The sequence below is a fragment of the Phoca vitulina genome, unplaced genomic scaffold (genome assembly GCF_004348235.1).
Source record: "Phoca vitulina isolate PV1807 unplaced genomic scaffold, GSC_HSeal_1.0 scaffold22, whole genome shotgun sequence".
Classification (NCBI taxonomy): domain Eukaryota; kingdom Metazoa; phylum Chordata; class Mammalia; order Carnivora; family Phocidae; genus Phoca; species Phoca vitulina.
This window is the reverse complement of record NW_022589725.1, coordinates 10,649,480-10,665,399: the sequence shown is the minus strand read 5'-3', so window position 1 is coordinate 10,665,399 and position 15,920 is coordinate 10,649,480. Positions and strand designations below refer to the sequence as shown.

Genomic DNA, 15,920 nt, shown 5'->3' with positions numbered 1-15,920 from the left:
TGCTGGACCCTGAGTAAATGTCGCATCTGCAGCTCTAGCTGGCTGCCTTCTCCTTCTTTGAGGTTCAGAAGAAAGGAACACATGGTCCCTCGACAAAAGTCAGGTCCACATCAGTCATTTAAAATAAAGTTCTTTAATAGTCTCCATTTAATCGGTTTATTTGTTGTTAATAAATTGGCAACACAAGGAGGGGCCGAGGGTGTGCTCCTAGCCAGGCTCCCGTGTCTGTGGGCTCAGGCAGGAGACACTGCCCCGGGGCAGGGCACAGCCACCCTGTGCCCCAAGGGATGGAAGAAAAAGGCCCCCACTTCTAGGGGAACCCCCTGGGATGAACACAGCGGCCAGTGAGCAAACAGAACCAGAGGAGCTAAAGGAAAACGGGGGAGGGAGGGACAGATGGGCAGGTGTGGAGGGAAGGCAGCGTCCTCTGGTAGCTTCCACCCCTGCCCGGGGGGGCTCAGAAGCCTTTGCCTGGGTCCAAAGGCCAGAGCAAGCTTGGCTCACAGATTGGAGGGTGCCCGTATCTCCCTCCCCACCCCAGGACTTACAGCCAAGAGACGGCTCAAGAGCTCACAGAGAGCTATTTTTAAAAGTTCCTTTACCTCTGGGTGGGCCAGGGCCCCAGGGTTCTGAAGGGTGGGCACAGTGTCCCTGTCCTTATCATGGGGATCTTGAGGGAACTGAGGTTCCCCCCGTGACCTGGGGCCCTCAGACCCAAGGGCCAAGGGCTTCTAGATGCTCCCTCCCACCAAGCCTGTACCTGAAGACCTGGGGCAGGCAGAGTAGTGGGGAGGCAGGAGGCGGGGAGGGGGGCTGCGGACAGGGCACGGCGTGTGGCACACGTACCCACGCTCACCCACACTGGCCCTGGCCCAGCAGCCTCCCGAGGCCTGGCCCAAGGTCACTCCTCGGTGAAGTCCCTGTCTATGTCCATGTAGGGCTCCTCAATGTAGCTGACAAGGGCAGAGGGCGACTGGCGGTCTGGGTTCAACAGGATGGACACAGTCTCCTTCCAGTATGAGAAGCTGATGCAGGAACTCTGGGCAAAGAGAGAGGGGCTGGGGGGGCGCCTGGAGGACCCAAGTCAAACCCGGCACCCCGTGGGGAGGGCCTTGGTAAGGGGACAAAGAGCTGCCCACCGCACGGCCCACCCACCGGGGCTGGGGGGGCGCTCACGTTCTCCAGGCAGGTGCTGTCCTTGTCCTTGTGCAGGTAATGCTGCTGCCAGAAGCGCAGCAGGTTGTGGAAGTTGTTGAGCAGGAAGCCGGGGTACTTCTTGCTGTGCTCCATCCGCTGCAGCAGCCGCAGGTACAGCGGCAGCCGCTCTTTCCGCCGGGCCAGCATCAGGATCACCAGGCTGGTGTTGAGGCAGCTGACGTTCTCCTGCGGGGCGCCAGGCCACGCAGGTCAGGGGCGGGCAGGGAGCCCTAGGGGCTGCCACGGGGCAGGGAGGAGGGTGTCCCACGCCCAGACCCTGCAGGGCCCCCGGCGGAGTCCCCGGGCCGCGCACCCAGCGGCCTCTGCACGGACCTGAGAGGGCGGGGGAAGGAAGGCCGCCAGAGCCGCCAGCGGACCGCGCTGAGCACCTTCCTGTCCCTCCTCCACCCACCACCATCCCCACCCTGGTGGGACCCCAGTTGGTCCAGTTAGAATCCGCTCCTCCTCCAGGGCCAGCTTGGGCATCGCTTCTTCCGGGGAGCTCTGGTTCCCGGAGCTTCGATCCCCGGGTAGGGGGGCTGCCTGCATTAGGTGCGGCTGCCTCATTTTCTACCTCCCACTCGGCACTAGGCTGGGCCCGCACGAGAGGAACGGTCCCGGCCTGTCTGGTTCACTGTGCAGCCCCAGCCCAGCGCCCTGCCTCGGTAAGCGTGTGTTAGCTGAAGGAACAGAGAACCTCTGAGGGGTACAGCATCACCCCCACTTCTAGAAAGGGAAGCTCAGGGAAGGGACAACCGCAGTTAGTTAGGGAGGGGGTGGGAGGCAACATCAAGTCCAAGTCCAAGCCCAAAGCCTGCACAGCAGGAGGGGCGCCAAGAGCACTGGACCGGGAGTCAAGAGCTCAGTGCCAATCCCGACCCATCCGTGACCTCGGAGGCTTGCTACCCCCTCAGGCCCCGTCTATAAAATGGGGCACTGATCCCTCACTGGAAAAAGTCCTCAGAATAGCCGGCAGGGTTGCCTAGGAACCAAGAAATGGATCAAGATACACTTGCAGGGGAAGGTGGGACAGATCAACCATCGGGCTCCAGGATGACGGAAGCTGGTTCCCATCCCCCAGCTCCCGTCCGTAGCGCGGGTCCGCAGGGCATCTCACCTGGGTCAGTGTCTGCACGTGGATGATGTTGATGAGGCGGAAGAGGAAGGACATCTGCGTGGGCACCTGGGATATGTAGGCCAGCAGGCGGCACTCGGACAGGACCTCGGCCACTGGGGACAGCAGAGCGGAGGTGTGAGAGCAGGCTCGGAAGCCGGTCTGGGGCTCAGGCCTCCAGCCAGGCCCACCCTGGGGACCCGACTCCGGAGCTGGGAGCCTGACCATAGAAGCGGCCACGGGGGCCACGGGCGCAGCAGCTGCGGCGGGAACACATGCGTCTCCAGCGGTGCTGCCTCCCAGGAAGCCCCCTCTTCCCTCAGTGGGTGCAGGGGCCACCTCTCTCCACGGCCCCCCCTCCCCTCGGCTCACCACCTGCGCCCCTCTCGCCGCAGACAATTCCAGCGGGGGCGGGGGCGGCTTGGCTTTTGCATTTTGCTTGCAACAAGCAAGTGTCTTCACTTTTATTAAAATGTGGGTCATATGAAAGGAAGCACAGATGACAGGAAAGTCAAAGCAGCCAAGAAAATCTCCCGGAGAGCCACAACCTTGACCCCAGCCACGTGGGCACTTGGGGCAGCTGCGTCCAGCCGTGTCTGTCTCCTTGCGAGATGCTGGGCGTCGGACACCAGCGCGGCCGCACCGGGCCGGTTCGCCCGGCCGTTACGGCCTTTTCTTACCTTTCATGTCCACCTGGTTTTCGAATCGGTCCAGCGACAGAGTGACGCAGCGCACCAGCATGTTGGAGTCCACCAGCGAGCTGTTGATCTGCTTCAGGAACACCTGGAACTGGAGTGGGGCCCGAGCTCAGACGGGCGGTGGCAGGCTCCCGCGGCACACGGTCGTGGCCCACGGCAGGCCCGCTCGCTGAGAGGGGCACCCATTTACCCAGGCCCGGACGAGCTGGGTGAGCTGCCCCTCAGCAGGAGCTCAAGCCACATCGGGCACTAAGCCCAGTGGTTTTTGCACCAATGGGTGCTGGATTCTTCTCATTTTCACTTCAACTAGCCTGAGCTGTGTTTCTGTCAAACAGCCCCTGAGCCTAACACACCAGGCCCAGTCCTGCCCTTCTGGGGCTCGGCCTGGCACCCACCGCCCCACATCAGGGCCATGTCACAGCCCACCTGCTCCCACTGTGTCACGGGCCCAGAGCAGCTGCGCCCATCACCCCCGCACAGCCAGGGTCTAGCGCAGCCCTGGCCCAGAGCCCAGGTGACTGCCCACTGACTCCCCAGTATTCTCCAATTTAAAACCAGCACCCGAAGACTAGCGAGGGCCAGGGCTCTAAGATAACTTCATCATCTTTTTTAAAGATTTTATTCATTCAAGAGAGCGTGAGCAAGCACAACCAGGGCGGGGGTGAGGGGCACAGGGAGAAGCAGGCTCCCCACTGAGCAGGGAGCCCAACGCGGGGCTCGATCTCATGACCTGAGCCGAAGGCAGACGCTTAACCGACTGAGCCACCCAGGCGCCCCTCCAAGATAACTTCTGAACAACGCGGCAAACCCCACAGAGCCCAGGTTAGTCTTACCTTTGCATCAGTGTTGATGTATTTGTTGAATCTCTTGAATGCATCAACGTTGAACTTCATTAACTCCCCCAGAAGGTCAAAGTAACTCTGGAGCACATCCCTCGACTTGCACTCGCTGTCCACAATGCAGTACAGGATGTGCTGGGGGTGGGAGAGGACAGGATAAAGGCAGGAAGGTGGCTGAGCCCTGGGGCCAACCGGCAGATGTGGCTGCCGCCCCCAGGCTATGCTCAGCCAAGCTGCCCGCTGCCTGCCTCCCACCGGCCGGGCACAGAACCCCGACCACGTGACACCTGCTTCGAGTAAGCATCCACATCAGCTGATGGAACCTGTTCCCCTGTCTAGATTCTCATCTGGGGATGCTGGGAGCTCCAAGGGCGGGGCTGGGCCTAATGCACCTCACCAGCGGGTTGGGGTAGGCAGCTATGAGCTCTCCTGCTTGTCTAGGGCTCCCCAGCTTGCAGGCGAGGGGAGCTGTTTCCAGAAGTAATATGGGCCCCTGCCTGAGTACTGAGGCCATTCAAGTAAATGAAGCACAGGGTTTAAGGGCACGGGACACATTTTGACCCCATGGTTTGTCTTCATATTTATGAATAAAAAAGTTTATACTAAAATCAATGAATTTTTATCAGGAACATAAAACCAGTTTAACTTAATAAAGTTTTCTATGATAGTTCAACTGTTTCCATTTTTCATTTTCATTTTCCTGAAGTTATGCTAATTTGGATCAATTTCTTAGGGATTTTACAGTTCATGGGTCAGTTTCTTGTTTGTATCCCTTTTTTATTTTTTTTAAAACCAATTCTAGGGCGCCTGGGTGGCTCAGTTGGTTAAGCAACTGTCTTCGGCTCAGGTCATGATCCTGGAGTCCCGGGATCGAGTCCCACATCGGGCTCCCTGCTCAGCGGGGGGTCTGCTTCTCCCTCTGACCCTTCCCCCCTCATGCTGTCTCCCATTCTCTCTCTCAGATAAATAAATAAAATCTTTAAAAAAAAAAAAAAACAAACCAATTCTATCTTTGGCCAGTTTGCTCCCCGCCTTTTGTAAATTTTGCTTTTTCTGAAGGCTATTTTACAATAAAGGGAAATTAACTTTTGGTCAACAGCAAAATATCCTCAGGGTCAAAAGGCCTTACTGGGTAACTTCAGACTCTTCCACTCTTCCATGGGCACCCCCAGCTCCCTCAAGCATCCATTAAGCAACTACAGGAACCCACAGTTGGAAACTCAGGGGAGGTCCTAGGGCAATCTGCACTGGCGTTTTAAAATAAAGAGATGTGGTCTGCTCCTGACCAGCTGTCTAGGGCTCAGGAAGGAGAGCAAATGCATGGGACTGTGGGGAGAACGGGACACCCAACACCCTGGCTCCTCCAGGCCATTACCTCCAGAAGGCCTCGCTTCAGCAGGAACATCTGGTCTGCATAGGAGGTGGTCCCTCGGAGGAAACTCTCCACAGCCCGGGCTTGCCAAAACCTGCGACCCAAATGTTGACCCCTGGCCCAGGTGGCTAAGGCTGCCCTCTTCTGTCCCATATTCCATTCACCAAGGCGCTGGGAGATGTTTGCTGCCTTTTGATTTATTCAACATTTACTGCACATCTGCTAGGCGTCAGACCTCATACTAGGCACTGGGGACACAGCAAGGGTAAGTCCTTACGGAGCGGACAGTTCAGTGGGGGAATAGCCCTCTATTTGGTTCTGTCTGGAAGAAGCTGTGTCTCAGAGTAGGGGACTCTAGGATCAAAGGGCTGGTTATGGTAGGTCACATATGAAAATGCACTCCAGGCTTTGACCTTTCAGAAGAACAGGGGGACAATGGAAAGTGAGGCCGGGAATGCAAGAGGGAACCAGACAGACATGTGCAGTTGGGCCACTGAGCTCACTTCTGATGGGCTGTCCTAGAGAAGACGTGGCCCCAGGGAGCAGAGCTGGGATCAATGAGGCGAAGTCTGGACAGGTCAGGCTGAGTTGACGGGGGGCATATGAGGGCGCGGAGCCTACTGACGCATCACACCGCAGCCCTGACAGAATGCCTCCCCTTAGCCGCTCTTCTGTCTACAGCCTTCACGACCCATCTCCAGCCAGCAGGAGGAGCTCTGAGAAGCCCTCCCTGTCCCCGCCCACCCCACCAGCCCCCAGCTGGGGAAGGGGCTTTCCTTTGCTCCCTCAGCTCCCGGGGCAGGTCCTGGCTCGGCTCCTTCTCACACTGCATTCGAACAGGTGTCTTTTCATGCTTGTTTCCCACAACCCAAGGAACTCCTGTGGGCAGGAGCCATAGCTCCTATTTCCCTACCACCTGTCCAATGCCAGCACAGGGTAGGCGCTTGGTGAAAGCTTGGTCAGTTCTTGAAATATGGGGCTGGTAGGCAACAGAAGCTCACACATACCTGCTGAGTCGGACCCCCACTCCCCCACAGTAGTCAGAAGTCCAGGGTGGGAGCTGGTAACTAAATGAGGTATTTCTAACCACCTGGGAAACACTAGGTTTCTGGGCCCTTCAGGAGTGGCAGGTGCCTGTCCCCAGACCTACCTGAAAGAGGACTCGGCTGGCTCCTTCTTCATGACCTGCAGCAGACGAGTTAATAAGCCCCTCTTCCCATCACACACCAAACTCCTGGAAGAAAACAGGGACATTGGTGGCAGACCTGAGGCTGACAGAGCCCAGTCCCACTTGGCCAAAGGACCTACTGTTGTCCTGGGGCCGGGTCTCTCTGCTACTTTAGGTGGGTGAAAACACCTGGGGATATTTCCAAGCCGGAGGAGGTTGCCCTGCTCTGCCTGGGCCCAGAGCACCCCAAGGACTCCTGCAGATTTAGAACTGAAGAGCCAAGTGAATTCACACCACCTCTCAGGCCAGCTTTCCCTTTCCAGACCCACTAGCAAGTGATCAGAGGCCAGAAAAACCCACAGTCTGTGCTCAGAACTGCTGGAGGGAGGGCTGTTTACACCAAAGTGAGTCTGAAATGCCACGACAGAGTATACCAGATGGGGCAAAGTTTGTGCCAGCAGGGTGAGACAGGGAGTACCCTGGGCCCCACGTTCAGCTCCAGCTGGCTTTGGCCAAGTCCCCATGCCTCCGGGCCTCAGCTTCCTGGTCTAGGAAGCAAAGACATTAGATGAGGAAATGACTCGGGCTGCATCACAGGGGACAGAGGGTTAAGCAAGCAGGGGTTCTAGGCCCTTAAGTTACCTCTTCAAATAGAACAACTCTACTTTTATCCCCTACAGACATTATGAACTATGCATGGTTTCATTTGAACAGATTTCTCCTGCTTTAAAAAAAAAAAGGGGGGGGCGCCTGGGTGGCTCAGTCGTTAAGCATCTGCCTTCGGCTCAGGTCATGATCCCAGGGTCCTGGGATCGAGCCCCGCATCGGGCTCCCTGCTCCGCGGGAAGCCTGCTTCTCCCTCTCCCTCTCCCCCTGCTTGTGTGCCCTCTCTCGCTGTCTCTGTCAAATAAATAAATAATCTTTAAAAAAAAAAAAAAAAGAGAGAGGCTGAGAATTATGACTCCTGGTGCTGGATACAGTCCTCCCTGCCCGGACCCCCAGGAGCCTGTGACCTCCCTACTGCGCAGGTGACACAAGCATAACCCAGCTAATGGGAGTTGGCAAAAGGCAAGAAAGAAGCATGTCAGCAGAGCTGAGTGACACAGGAGCGGGCAGAGCATATGTGACCTTTGGCAAGTGACCTCTCCGAGTCCCTGCTCCCCGCTCTGTGGAGGGGATGACAGCATTTCCCTGCTAGGGCTGCTGGGGGGCCCCAGAGAGGTAACGCAGGTGATGTGAGGACAGTGCCTGACGCCCAGGCGCCCTCAGGACACCGGAGCTCCCCGTCAGTGAGGAAGGACCGGCAGCACACGTGCGGGCACGCACGCAGCCAGGGTCGGCTGTGGGCCCGAGCTGACGCCACCCACCTGTCAGTGTTGAGGACAGCTTCCACCTCAGGGATGTTGGCTTTGAGAGAGATGGCACTGAGTTCGTTCAGCTCCTGGTTATTGAGCAGCAGGTACTTGTTCCTGAAACAAATGGGGTGAAGGGGGTAGAGGACAGGCACGGGGCTAGTGGGCCTTCCCATTTCCTGTGGTGAGAATCGGAGAATCTCCCAAGTGCCCTCCCCCGACACCACCTGCCCGAGGCGGCAGAGGGCTCAGGTCAAGCCCACCTGTCCACCTGCCACATTCACTAACAAGGCCCCTTCCCTCAACATCTCCAGGCCTTCTGTTTGCCACTGCACATTTCTATTTGACTTCTCAAAGGCACTTCCAACTCAGTGATGTCCAAATCAAACTCTCCATTTTGCTTCTCAAACCTGGCCCTATTCCAGCATTCCCACCAGGGGGCCCGAGTCGGCTGTGACAGCCCCTCCTGCGCCCTTCACCTCTCAGCCTGGCAACACCCAAGTCAGCTTCCTAAATGGTCTCTCCCGGGAACTGATTCAACACAGAGAGCACCCAGAGAGGTCTAGAAAACGGGACTCTGATCACATCATTCCCCTGTCAAAAACACCCCCACAATTTCACAAGCTTTCGAATATATAAAATCCAAGCCCATCAACATGACCCACAAGGCCCTGTGGCTGGCCCACCAACCACCTTTGCAGCCTCAGTCTGAGCCAAGGCCCCTTCATTCACATCACCCGCCACACTGGCCTCCCTGAACACACGGCGCTCCCTCCTGCGGCGGATTCTTCTGGAACAGTCAGCCTCTCACTCTTCCTTTTCACCCAGTTTATCACTGCCAACCCTTTGGGTCTCAGCTGACAAGTTACTTCTGCAGAGAAGAGCTCCTGACCACCCTCTGGCCAGGTCACGACCCCTGTCAAATGTTCTCTCACAGAACCATGCTCCCTCCACCGGAATACTATCTCCATCTGTCACTGTACATTCAATGGTGTAATTCTCTGATTTATGTCCTTCTCCCTTCCAGGAGAGTGGGGGTCATGGCTGTTTTCACTCATCACTGTCTCCCCAGAGCGAAGCGCCTACAAGCGCTCAGATTTGAGAGTCTGATGAAAGTTAGGGACCCGGGGCGCCTGGATGGCTCAGTCGTTAAGCGTCTGCCTTCGGCTCAGGTCATGATCCCAGGGTCCTGGGATCGAGCCCCGCATCGGGCTCCCTGCTCAGCGGGGAGCCTGCTTCTCCCTCTCCCTCTCCCCCTGCTTGTGTTCCCTCTCTCACTGTGTCTCTGTCAAATAAATAAATAAAATCTTAAAAAAAAAAAAAAAAGTTAGGGACCCAATTCCTCAGAAAAAAAGTACACAATCAGAACATATTGGTGCCATTTTCAGAGGGTTCACGTACTTCCTGGAGCTTAAGTCCTTCAGACAGAGAACCTCTGAAAGAGGATGGTCGACATTATACAGACGAAAGTAGCAAAGTGGAGGCCCCTGACCACATCTGTCCTCAGGCACATTCTGGTAGCTTATACAACATTTCAAAGGAATTTAAGCCAACGTTTAAAATCAGGACCTTTCACATAAATCTTAATTCCTAGCTTCCCTTGGGGGAAAAACTCAGAAACTATGCAATAGTGGGCCCAGTTTCCTCTATACCAACAGCTGGCCAGAGCTGAGCAGTAACTGCCTGTGCATTCCAGCTCACCAAAGTCCCCACCACACTGTCCCCAGTGCCAAGGTCAAGGGTCAGCTGTTATTCATCCCTCCCCAGGACTGTTTTTCCTATAGCAGAGAATCAGTCTCTTGTATATTCTCCATTAAGGTTGAAAAATAAAAAATGAGAGGGCAGAATGTGTTTCAAAAAAATGGGAGAGGGTACATCTCCTTGTGCAGGTGAAGAATAGTCCACGTGTTCAGTCAGCAAATACTCAGCCCACTCTGCCCACCTGAGGTCCCTGTGAAGAGCCAAGCTGTCCACTCCTCGTTCACAGGGGCAGACAGCTGAGAGATGTATCGACTCCAAGGGTAACAAGGGGCCAGCAACATCCGTGCTCACTTCCTAGGCTGGCCGTGAGGGCCCGGGGCAAGCTCGGCACCGGGCCCGGCATGAAGGAAGGGCCGCGCAAGAAGCAGTGCCCCGCAGCGCCCGTGCTAGGTGAGATGGTAGCAGCTCCCACAGCCCCCGGCGGCCCTCCCGAGCTGAGACCAACGGCACAGAGAGACGAGCGAAGCTGCCACAACAACTCTCCTTCCGGGGACGGCTCGTACTTACTCGTGGTGGTCGCTGAAACTCTGGAGAAGCCGCAAGAACTGTATCTTCAGAGTGATGTCCTAAAACACACGTGCATCCTTGATGTCAAAACCATCCTCACAATGTTCCCAAAGAAAACAGAACACTCTGCCCAAAGCCTGGGTGTGTCACTTGGCTCCTCTGAGCCTCTGTCCTCGTGCACAACGAGGACTTTCCTTGAGCCAGAAACCCTCTGTTGACCTCCACAACTGGCCAACAGCGGATTAAGCTAATGTGGACCCTTCCTGCTAACCCCCACCCCCTCCAACACTTTGGATAAAAAATAAATTTAAAATTCTTTAAAATGTGAGGCTAAGTTCCTAACAAAGGAAAATCCACAGGAATCAGAAATGAAGGGCTGGGCTCAGAGTGGGAAGCGCGAGAGCAGATGGTTGGCAGCTGGGGAGGATGGAGAAATGGAAATGACACTTACTCACCCAGGGCTTGGGTTTTAATGCCCTGCAGGGACTAGACAGAAACCTGGACCCACGTAAAGCCCGGGAATCATACCCACTCCGTGGAAGAAGGGTTAGGAAACCCCCACTTACCAGCCCAGGGAGCTAGCAAGGATGCCCATTTCTGTCGGGGTGCTGCTGTTGGTGGAGGGGAGCCCCCAGGAGAAGGCTTCTGGGCTCACACCTCCAGGGCCAAGGCACTCAACATGAAAATCTGCCCTGGGACACTTACCCCTAACATACCCGGCAGACAAAAGCCAAGTGCTCTAAAGAAATACTTCCAGGGCCCAGGCTACATTACAGAACACGAGGCAACTTTCCACCCCGAGATGAGTCTGAAGACTCAAATACAAGTATTAGCACTCCAGGAGCAATCCGAGACCATAAAGAAAGTAACGTTACAGGTAATGAAAGAGATAGAATACAACAGAACATTAACATAATGAGTAAACACCAAGTCGTTTTTGACAAAGAGCCAGATGTCTCCAAATGCAGAATATATTCACTTGAAATTAAAAACTCAGATGGGCTAAGAGGCAAAATCTAACAAGGCTAAAGAGGAAAACAGTATGCTGGAAGGTAAGGCACGGAGCAAAGTCCCCAGAGCATGGCACAGGGACCAGGGAGGACCTATGGCACTGACAGCTATGTGGCACTTTCAAGTCCCTGGCCCCTCCGTGGTGGTGACCAGGCCTCCACATGGCCCATGAGGACAGCAGGCAAGGGAGTGGGACCTTCCTTTGGCAAGAAACAGGCTCAGAGATTCAGTGACTTATTCAAGCTCTCCTAACGAGCTGAGTGGCACACAGGCCTCCTGACTCCCAGTTCAGTGCTCTCTCCAGTGCACCATTAAGAGAGGCCAGGCAGAGGTGAGCCCTTGACCCTAAAAAAGAAAGCATCCCAAAGCCCTTTTTGTCTGCAGACCATTGGTGGTGCATGGTTTCAGAGGGCAAAACTACCATCGGTGGATGGACGATACAATGCGGGGAGAGTACAAAACAAGGGAAAATCTGCTACTAGGTCATGGAGTGGCGGGCCCTGCCTGGAGGACAGTGAGCGCCCCATTCCGGAGGTGAGCAAGACAAAGCTGGCCAGAGGGCCTTCGAAGGGATTTCCGCATTGCCGGAGGGGTAGGGCCAGACCCTTCTCCAAGACAGCTTCCACTTATGGGATTATACAGACTTTATGAATAAATTATAAATATAAATGTAAATATATATATATAGGTGTCTGGGTGGCTCAGTCGGTTAAGTGTCTGCCTTCGGCTCAGGTCATGATCCCAGCCAGGGCCCTGGGATCGAGTCCCACATCGGGCTCCCTGCTCAGCAGGGAATCTGCTTCCCCCTCTGCCTCTGCCCTTCCCCTCTGCTCGTGCTCTCTCTCTCAAAATAAGTAAAATCTTTAAAAATCAAAAACAAAAAAATGAGATTTCAAAGCGTCAATGGCAGATCTTGAAACAACTACCCTGGCAAGTAAAGCCCATCTGTTGCCACGTCCCCTGCTCACCGGGCTACAGTCACAGTTCTGGTTGTGACCATGGAGGACAAGCGCAGATGCTGAGTGCTTCCTCCAAATCAACTTGTCAAACAAATTATTGAGCCCAGGGATCAGCTTGAACTCCGCGATCATTCTGTGAACCTGGATGGGGTAGGAAGGCAAAAGCATTATGACAAATGTGCTGCGAAGATCCATCAAAGCCTCATGCTTGGCATGTACAAAACACTCTTTAGAACAAAGAAAGCAACAGTCAGTAGGGACTGCTGAGGTTTAAATACCCCACTTAGCCTACGCCCCACCGCACGCCCCCCCATGCACAGATACACGTTTATTCTCTGCTCACAGATTCCCCACAATACTCTAGGAGTCACACTATATGGTGGGTCCTCTTTTAGGAACATAGTTTGGATTCAGAGCACCCTGGGTTTGACTCCCACCTCCAGCACATAGGGACTTCGTAACCTTAATCAAATCTCTTAATCCTTCTAGTTTGTTCCCTCCTCCTATCATTAAAAAATAAAAATACCCCTCATGCTTCAGAGTAGGATAAATTTCAACTGGCGGCAAGATAAACATATTAAAAAAATTAAATGTTAAATATCCTAAAAGAATCTATGCAAAGAATTAAAAAAAAAATGACCACACAATGAGAAAGACTTTCTAAAGGATTAAGTATACTAAGTAAATCTAGAAGCCAAAAGAGAAAACCATTCAATTCAATCATGTAAACCTTTAAAAATTCTCTATGGCAAAATTCACAGTAAGCAAAGTCCATACCAGCAATCTCACGTCACAGGCAAAAAGCTAATTTCCTCCATAAGGAATCCTACAAATCTCTTAAGCAAAAAGACCAACCTTACAGAAAAAATGGGCAAAGGATACACACTGGAAAATACAAGATAGTCTTCAATATATGGAAAGTGCTCAGCCTCACTTATAATATTAAGAGAAATTCAAATCACAACCACTTTTTCACTTTTTCAGATTAGCAAAGAAGTAGGTTTAGTAATACTGTGTTGGTGAGCTGGGCCTCAGGCATGCTCACACGCTGCTGCTGAGAGAGCGTACTGGGCTACCACCTGCAGAAGGAGGACATTTCGGTACTATCTCTAAAAATTACAAATGCACATGCCCTTTGACCAGCGATTCTACTTTGAGGAATTTATTCTCAGATCCATATACATACTAAATGACACATGTACAAAGTTGCTCATGGTAGCATTATTTGTAATACCAAAAAAATAAATAACCTATACTCCCCATCAATGAGGATTAGTTGCATAAATTATGGTATATCCATTCAGAAGGGAATAAGGTACCAGTAAAAAAAAGAATTGAGGTTTTTTCACATGTAGTGAACATTTACCAAGATTCAATATTAAGAAAGCAAATATGGGGGTGCCTGGGTGGCTCAGTCAGTTAAATGTCTGCCTTTGGCTCAGGTCATGATCCCGGAGTCCTGGGATCGAGCCCCACTTTGGGCTCCCTGCTGAGTGGGGAGCCTGCTTCTCCCTCTGCCTCTCCCCCTGCTTGTGCTATCAAATAAATGAATAAAATCTTTAAGAAGAAAAAAAAAAAAGCAAATACATACACGCTATACTGACTGTGTTTAAAAAAAGAGAGGAATATATTTGCTTTTATAAGCATAAAATGTCTCTAGAAGGATGTATGAATAACTGGTAAAATTAGATGCTTCATGGAAGAACCAGAACTGATACTTATTTACACAGTTTAATATAGAACTGTGTGAATTACTTACCTATCAAAAACATTTTTTTTTTACAGAAAACAAAGCTATTACTACTTCTTCTCAGGGCTCTTGTAAGGATAAGGTCAGAAACCATAAGTAAAGTCCTGAGCACAGCACCAGTGCTTATTAAATCCCATTTTACAAGGGGAAAGGGCAAGTTGAGCAGGACCAACTTGGGCAAGGCAGTGGTGGAAATGTCGCCCTAAATCAGGTGTTCTGATCCTAAAGCCTGACTCTTTCAGGCCCACCACAGGTCTGCATTTCTCTCAGGAGACCAGAACGTGACAAAGAAAGTGAGGGATAGCGAAGCCGCTGAAAGGATTCAGTGAGGTAATGTGGGGGAAGCTCAGGGCCTGACGTACAGAAGTCCTGTACGGATTATTTACATTAGCACCAGAGAAATGGAATTTCCAACATCTGGGCAAAGTTTCCAGTCTAGTGATTTCAACGTAGCCAAGACTGGCCAGAGAACTTGGCCTGAAGGCACAATAATAAGCACTCTAAGGAGGAGCCTTCTGGGAGGCCTGGCCAGGGAAACCCTTCCCCTCGCTGGCCCCGTCTCGGCAAGGTGCATGCACACGGTGCCGGGCACACAGGAGGAACACGGTACACGCGGACAGTGCAGATGAGGCCGGGCCAGCCTGACACTGGTTCTTGGGCGGGCAGGGTCCTGAGGCCAGGCCACGGTCCTTCCGAGGAAGCAGGGCAGTAATCACACAGCTGAACCGGAGACCACAACGACTGATTCACAAAGACTTGGTAACAGGAAGGCTTGGGGAGCAGGGGACAGTCATGGGGGGACAGAAAGAGTCAGGGCAGCAGAGTTTAAATCCTCGCTCTACTGATGCCTGGAGCCTGAAGCCCTTTTTGTACCTTGGTTTTCTCAAGCATCAAGTGAGGGGAGAGGGGGTCACCACCTGTTTTATAACTTACCAAATACCTGAAAATTCCAATATGAGTAACTGTGAAAGTGCCTCAAAAAAAGGTAAAAGCACCCAATACATGTAAAGCATAGTGACTATTTTTTTTTTTAAGATTTTATTTATTTATTCATGAGAGACAGAGAGAGAAAGGCAGAGGCAGAAGCAGACTCCCCGCTGAGCAGGGAGCCCGACGCAGGACTCGATCCCAGGACCCCGGGATCATGACCTGAGCCAAAGGCAGACGCTTAACCATCCGAGCCACCCAGGCGCCCCAACTCTTATTTTTTATAACAAATATATTCCATGCTGAAGGAAGGGGCTTTGATACTGTGGAGGTCAGTGTGGGATCTCATCCATGGTCCTAGTTTTAAATACCAACCGTAGGCTAACAACCCCCAAGTTCTATCTCCAGGCCCGACCTCACCCCAAACTCCAGGTATGGATAATCCAGGTGCCGATTCTAACAGACACTTGATTCAAACCTAACTTGTTCAAACTGAATTCCTTGCCTTTCTCCCTACGCCTCCACCCCTCTCCCCCAACACCCTAACTCACAGTCTTAACCATCTCAATAAATGGCCAATCCATCCTGCTACCTGCTTGGGCCAAAAACCTTAGAAGGAGTTAAAGAAGCTACCCTTAACCCCTCTCTCATGCCCACATTCAAACTATCAGCAAATTCTACCTGTTCTACCTTCAGAATATATCTGGAAGCACTTCTCACCACTCCCCTCCACCAACATGCTGGTCCTGGCTACGATCATCTCTTCCATACAGCAGCCAGAGGGAGGACTTCCTAGTCACTCAGAGTAAACACCTACGTCCTGAAAATGGCCTATGAAAGCCTGATGCAATCTGACCCCCACAGTCCCTCCCCCGCTTCACTGCTTGTTCTACTCCATGCCCCCCCTTCCCTACTGTCCCACCAACCCACAGGGCACACTCCCACCTCAGCGCTTGCTCCCTCTACCTGCTAGGCTGCCTGGGGGATCAGCGTGCCCAGCCCCCTCACGTGCTTCAGGACATCCCCCTGCTGCATGTCATCTTTTCAGTGAGTCTTCTCCCTGGCTACCCTATCCAAAATGGGGATAACTGCACCAGTTTCACGCACAGCTGTTGTGATGGTCCAGTGTCTGACTCGAAAAGGAGCTTAAGGACTGTTGAGCGCCCCCCTCTCCACCCCCCCCCCCACCCCACCTTTTTTTTCATCCACAGGACAGTGACTAGCCAGTGGAGAAGGCCATTTCTCATCTATCTTGAAGAGGAGTG

At 53.0% G+C, this 15,920-nt stretch overlaps 1 protein-coding gene across 2 annotated transcripts in view; it reads right to left on the bottom strand.

The window, feature by feature from the left end:
• Nucleotides 1–117: 117 nt before the first annotated feature.
• The window catches only part of TRPC4AP (transient receptor potential cation channel subfamily C member 4 associated protein), a 65,532-nt gene continuing 49,729 nt past the window's right edge, over nucleotides 118–15,920 (bottom strand). The window contains exons 10-19 of one of the 2 annotated variants that reach the window (XM_032420078.1): nucleotides 11,988–12,119; nucleotides 10,009–10,067; nucleotides 7,756–7,857; nucleotides 6,371–6,454; nucleotides 5,224–5,314; nucleotides 3,843–3,983; nucleotides 2,992–3,100; nucleotides 2,315–2,427; nucleotides 1,177–1,383; nucleotides 118–1,039 (exon numbers count right to left, since the gene is read on the bottom strand). In XM_032420078.1, the coding sequence (XP_032275969.1) occupies nucleotides 902–1,039; nucleotides 1,177–1,383; nucleotides 2,315–2,427; nucleotides 2,992–3,100; nucleotides 3,843–3,983; nucleotides 5,224–5,314; nucleotides 6,371–6,454; nucleotides 7,756–7,857; nucleotides 10,009–10,067; nucleotides 11,988–12,119 (1,176 nt within the window). In that variant the 3' untranslated portion in view covers nucleotides 118–901. The remainder of the gene's footprint in view (nucleotides 1,040–1,176; nucleotides 1,384–2,314; nucleotides 2,428–2,991; nucleotides 3,101–3,842; nucleotides 3,984–5,223; nucleotides 5,315–6,370; nucleotides 6,455–7,755; nucleotides 7,858–10,008; nucleotides 10,068–11,987; nucleotides 12,120–15,920) is intronic. The other variant, XM_032420080.1, reaches the window with a different exon arrangement.